The sequence below is a fragment of the Ziziphus jujuba genome, chromosome 8 (genome assembly GCF_031755915.1).
Source record: "Ziziphus jujuba cultivar Dongzao chromosome 8, ASM3175591v1".
Taxonomy (NCBI): Eukaryota; Viridiplantae; Streptophyta; class Magnoliopsida; order Rosales; family Rhamnaceae; genus Ziziphus; species Ziziphus jujuba.
Genome location: NC_083386.1, coordinates 29,038,916 through 29,043,800, shown reverse-complemented (window position 1 = coordinate 29,043,800; position 4,885 = coordinate 29,038,916). Strand labels below are relative to the sequence as shown.

The following is a 4,885-nucleotide window of genomic DNA, read 5'->3' as shown; positions in this document are numbered from 1 at the left end:
ATGATAGTGAAGCTTCGCTTTGGGATGAAGAAATATCAAAGTCATGCGTAAAGTGAGGTGCCCCATCTCTCTCTCTATTTATACTGTTTTCTCCATTTATATTACTTTTACAATTAATGCTGTGTTTTCATAAATTATAATTCACATTTACATGTAGATTCCTTAGAACATGGTACTATTCCCAAATTCTTTGGCATGTCCCATAATGATTTCATATACTTTTTTCTTTTTTCCCCTTTTTTTATGGATACGCATTACCGTTTTAATTAATACTATAATTTCTTGGTCAAGGTGGTTCGGCCACCCAGCTAGCCTACTTCTTGATTAGGTTAACTCATGGAGGTTATAGAATTCCATCTTTATCTTTTAATCGTTGAATTTTTATTTTTGTGCTTAACAACTACCATATTGGAAGTGCGGAACACATGGGTTTATGCTTGTGTTCATATATACATATGACTAGTTATGGTTTACTTTAATTTATGGCCTGGTTCTTTGAACATATTTCGGTACAATGCCAATAAATGGATTTCCATTATCTTTTAGGCCAACAGGAAAAATAGACTAATTTGTAAGCAAAATAATAATAATCATAATCATAATAATGAACAGAAAGTTGTGTAAAAAACTGTTTTAAGTTTAAAGGGGAGGTACATAAGATAGCTAGAGATGAGAACTATAAGAGTGGAGAAAAAATTGCAACACTATATATATATATATATAGGAAACTACGTTTTTGCAAACTTTCTTCAAACGTACTATACATGATGGATGGTATAATCATGTCACAAATTGTATGCCAGAGTGACATTTTAATTAATTAGTAATTTTAAACTAAAAATTCAAATTAGGGATGTAGCAACCCATAGCAATCGTGTTACATTACTGTATTTTTCATTTAAAAATATATTTAATTTAGAGTTTAATGGATTTAAAATGAATTATAGATTTTAAAGGATTTAATTAATTATTGTGAAATTACATAGATTTTATAAAAAATTTATAAGAATCCAACTAAATTTTTGAAATTAATACTGAATTTTATATTGATAATTTTTTTTACAATTTCACTATTAAAATCCTTTCAAATTCATTAAGATCTATCATTTTTTAAAATCTTTTAAAATTAATAACTTTTTGAATACCACTAGATTTTAAAAAAATTCTATAAAATTTTAATTGGATCCACCTAAATTTTAATAGACTTTTATAAAATCCATTAAAATTTGAATTGAATATTATTGGACTTGTATAGATTCTTTTAAAATCTAAATTGAATATTTTTTAATATTTAAATACTTATAAGATCTTTTAAACTTTAAATTGAATACACCTTCTAAATTGTAAATTTATTTTTGTTCTTTTATTTATTTATTTGACTTTTGAATAAAATTGGGAAATTGTTTTGGGAAACTATATATGTGTACATACGTATGGGACAAGGATCTTCTCTGAGAGATCCATATCCATAATAATAGTACTATTATTACAAATCTTTCACAAGCGGTTAGTCTTTATTTCGATTAAATGATTTGTTGGAGAAATGAAGTAATATGGTGGTTGGAAGAGCCCAAACAGAGCTTTATTGAATGAATAAGAAAACAAGCCCTAATCTATTTGTCATTTTTTCAAACTAAGCTTATCCAAATACCATCAGAAAAGATGGAAAAATGAATATGGGCCATGTACTAACTATATGTATGTACTAGAATTTCAACCTTTCCAGCCTAAATTGTACAAAATGAAATATGGAAGAATAATAAGTCAAATACCTTACAAACCTTACAATATATATATAACCAAGAAAAGCTAGAAAAAAATAGATGCCTCTTACTTTTCTTCTCTTTTGGGTTAAATTTGTACATCGTTGAAGGTAGATATATATGCCTCGGTCCCTCTTCAGCCTGGCTCTCTCTCTCTCTCTCTCTCTATATATATATATATATATATATATAATTATATAACTATAATACAACGATTACCCAGAAATTAAAAAATTAAAAAGAAAAGACAAATGCAGATGGTTATATATTATTATCTATGCTTAATTAGGCTGATCTCTTCCGACCCAGCCCAGCTTATTTTGGGGGCTCTGTACTTTCTCCTTGCATTTTAGCATCTTTTGCCATTCCTCGGGCTTGCGAGCTTTTTAATTTCCATTTTTTTCTTGCTAAGAATTATGCATATATATATATATATATATATATATATATGGGAAGCATTCCATGTAAAAGGTTTTTGATAAATAATTTAGGTCCTTCATTAATTACAGTTGATTGAGTGTTAATTTGTCATGTGTAGCTTAATTTATGTTCAAGTTTTTCGTGCTGACAGCTAGTAGCTACCAAAAAAGCAAAGTAAGAACGATAATTTTTATGTGTTTATGGTTTTTGCATTTTCTTTTCTGTTTAAGAAATTAACCATACATGAATGTTATAATGGCCCCAAAAAAAAAAAACAAAAAAGAAAGGTTTATCAAAAAGAGCTTTAATTATTTTATAAACACTTTCAAATGATTTTAGGCTTGTAGCTAAGTGACAATTCTAACTATCACTCAAAATATAATTAGCTAATGATACAAATTTAACTCAAACCCGTTTAAACAAATCTGATAACCAAAAATAAGAATCACTAATGTTACCAACTAAACCAGGGGTGAATATTAGGATTTTTTTAAAATTATAATTTGCATAATGTACACAGAATGTTAATTTTAAGAGTTATGAATGGTTACTGTATATCCAGTTAGGAGAAACAATCAAGACAATAAAAAGGTTACTCAAAATCTATCCAAAAAAAAAAAAAAAAAAAAGTTGACTCAAACAAAGAATGAAGAAAAATAATACCAAAAGAAAATTATTACACATGATTGAATTCTCTCATTTCTTTGCAAAATCTTTTTTTTTTCTTTTTTTTTTCGAATGTTTTAATTGTGAATAAAAGAATAATAATAAAATTAAAAAAACAAATCTAAATTCTAAACACAATTAACATGTGGTGTTTATACTAAAAGAGAGATTAGAGAGAGAAAGAGAGAGGGCAAAGGAAAACATAAAAACATCAAATAATAGCTTTACATTTTTTTTTTTTCTCCCCCTAAAAAAATTTATTTCTCCCATTTGAAATTGGCCAAAAAAAAAATAGCCCTTGATTATTTCCAAATGTGTGAAATCTCCATCCTGTCCTTCCACCTCCTCAATCAAGCATTCACCCGTCTCCTCCCTCCTTCTGAATTACACCGACTACTGAAGTCAGCTCCGGCGGCTAACGAGTCGGCAATCGGTCTAATTACCAAAATACCCTGTCCCACCATGGCGCAAACGAATGTGCTGAGAAAAACAAGCATAGCCATGACGCCATACAAGGCTTCATTCGGGTCCCACACCACGGACAACCCCAAGAAAGCAATCTGAGCCGGCACGGAAGTCAAAACCGCGGTGGCGAGCCCATAAATCCGAACTCTCAAGGCCTTATTGATCACCATGGAAACGACCTTCCAGCAAGACAACAAGAACCAAAACGAGTAGCCGATGCCGAAAGCACCGAAAACAATGGTGCTCAACAACGGGTACGAGCAAAGCACGGATTCGTCTCCTCCAAACCGGCCTTTGGAAAGGATCACGTAGCTTCTGCGGAAGTAGTGAGGCCAATATCCGCCGAGATCGTAACGGGAGAAAACCAGGATGGATTGGAAGCACAAAATGGGGACGCACATGGACAAAATGTAACCGATAGCCCAAAGACTCCTCGGAGTCTGTTTCTTGATCGACACGTCTACGAGGAAAAGCAGGGTTACCAAAAAAGCAGGCTCGAAGAGCCCCAAAGAAAGGACAACGTTGACTTTGCAGAGGGTGGATTCTTGGTCTCGGTTCAATGACGGCCAGATATCGTGGAGATATCGGCGGCGAAAGGTGGGGATTCGAAGAAGCTCGTTGAGGGCCCAAAGGGTGATGAAGAGGACGAGGAGGAAGCGGACGGTCCAAAGAGAGTTGAAGCTTTGCAAATGGTGGGAAGAGCGGGATTTGAATCGGAGGTAGAAGACGAAGCAGAGGGACAAAACACAGACGACGAGGAGGACGGTGATGAAGGATAAGGTGGTGAGGTCGAAAGCGGTGTCCAAGAATGGTGTGGAAGAAATGTAGGTCATCGATATCTAATAATAATAATAATATTAATAATATATGTATGTCAGTATGTGATCCGGCCCTATATATATATATATATATATATATATTATTCCCTATATCTGACGTCGATGAGAAGAAAATAAGTCGGTACTACCGGAGGCAATACCGGAGATGGCGGCGGTGGTGAAAGTGGTGGCGGTGGTAGATGGAGACTATGCATGGAAAAGGGATAATAATAGTGGAGATGGAAGAAAAAGAAGGCATCGAATCGTCGTCGTCGTCGGAAATCCGGGAAGAGGAGAGAGCTAGAGATTGGGGGAGAGATAGAAGGAGGGTTAGAGTTTCCCTCTCTCCTATTCCCACCGAAAAAAAGCTGGTTCAGAACTCCAATAAGATATTTTAGAGAGAGAAAGAGAGAGAGAGAAAGATGGTAGGTTGGATCCAAGAGGAGAGGGAAGAGGAAGATGAGGGGAATTGTGGTGTGTAATTAGATGGCTATAGCCTTTGATTTCGGGTTTGAACGGTTAATATTCTCATTCCTTCTTAATGGAAATGTTCTATGTTTTTGTTTTTTTTTCTTTTCTTTTCTTTATATATTTGGATCCTCAAAATCAAAGTTAAATATATCAATGATCACATAGTGCCACTTATTCTAAAATAATATGAGCCATCGGATTAATTCTTCATCAATTTATTAAAATAATAAAACATATAAACAATTATATATATGCCCTGTATATCCGTATATTGACAATTTG

The 4,885-nt window shown here is 33.1% G+C and overlaps 1 protein-coding gene across 1 annotated transcript; it reads right to left on the bottom strand.

Annotated features, from left to right (window-relative positions):
- Positions 1 to 3,199: 3,199 nt before the first annotated feature.
- On the bottom strand, positions 3,200 to 4,147 carry LOC107414951 (uncharacterized). Its single transcript, XM_048470876.1, has one exon. The coding sequence runs from the start codon at positions 4,145 to 4,147 to the stop codon at positions 3,200 to 3,202; it is 948 nt and encodes a 315-aa protein (XP_048326833.1).
- Positions 4,148 to 4,885: the final 738 nt, after the last annotated feature.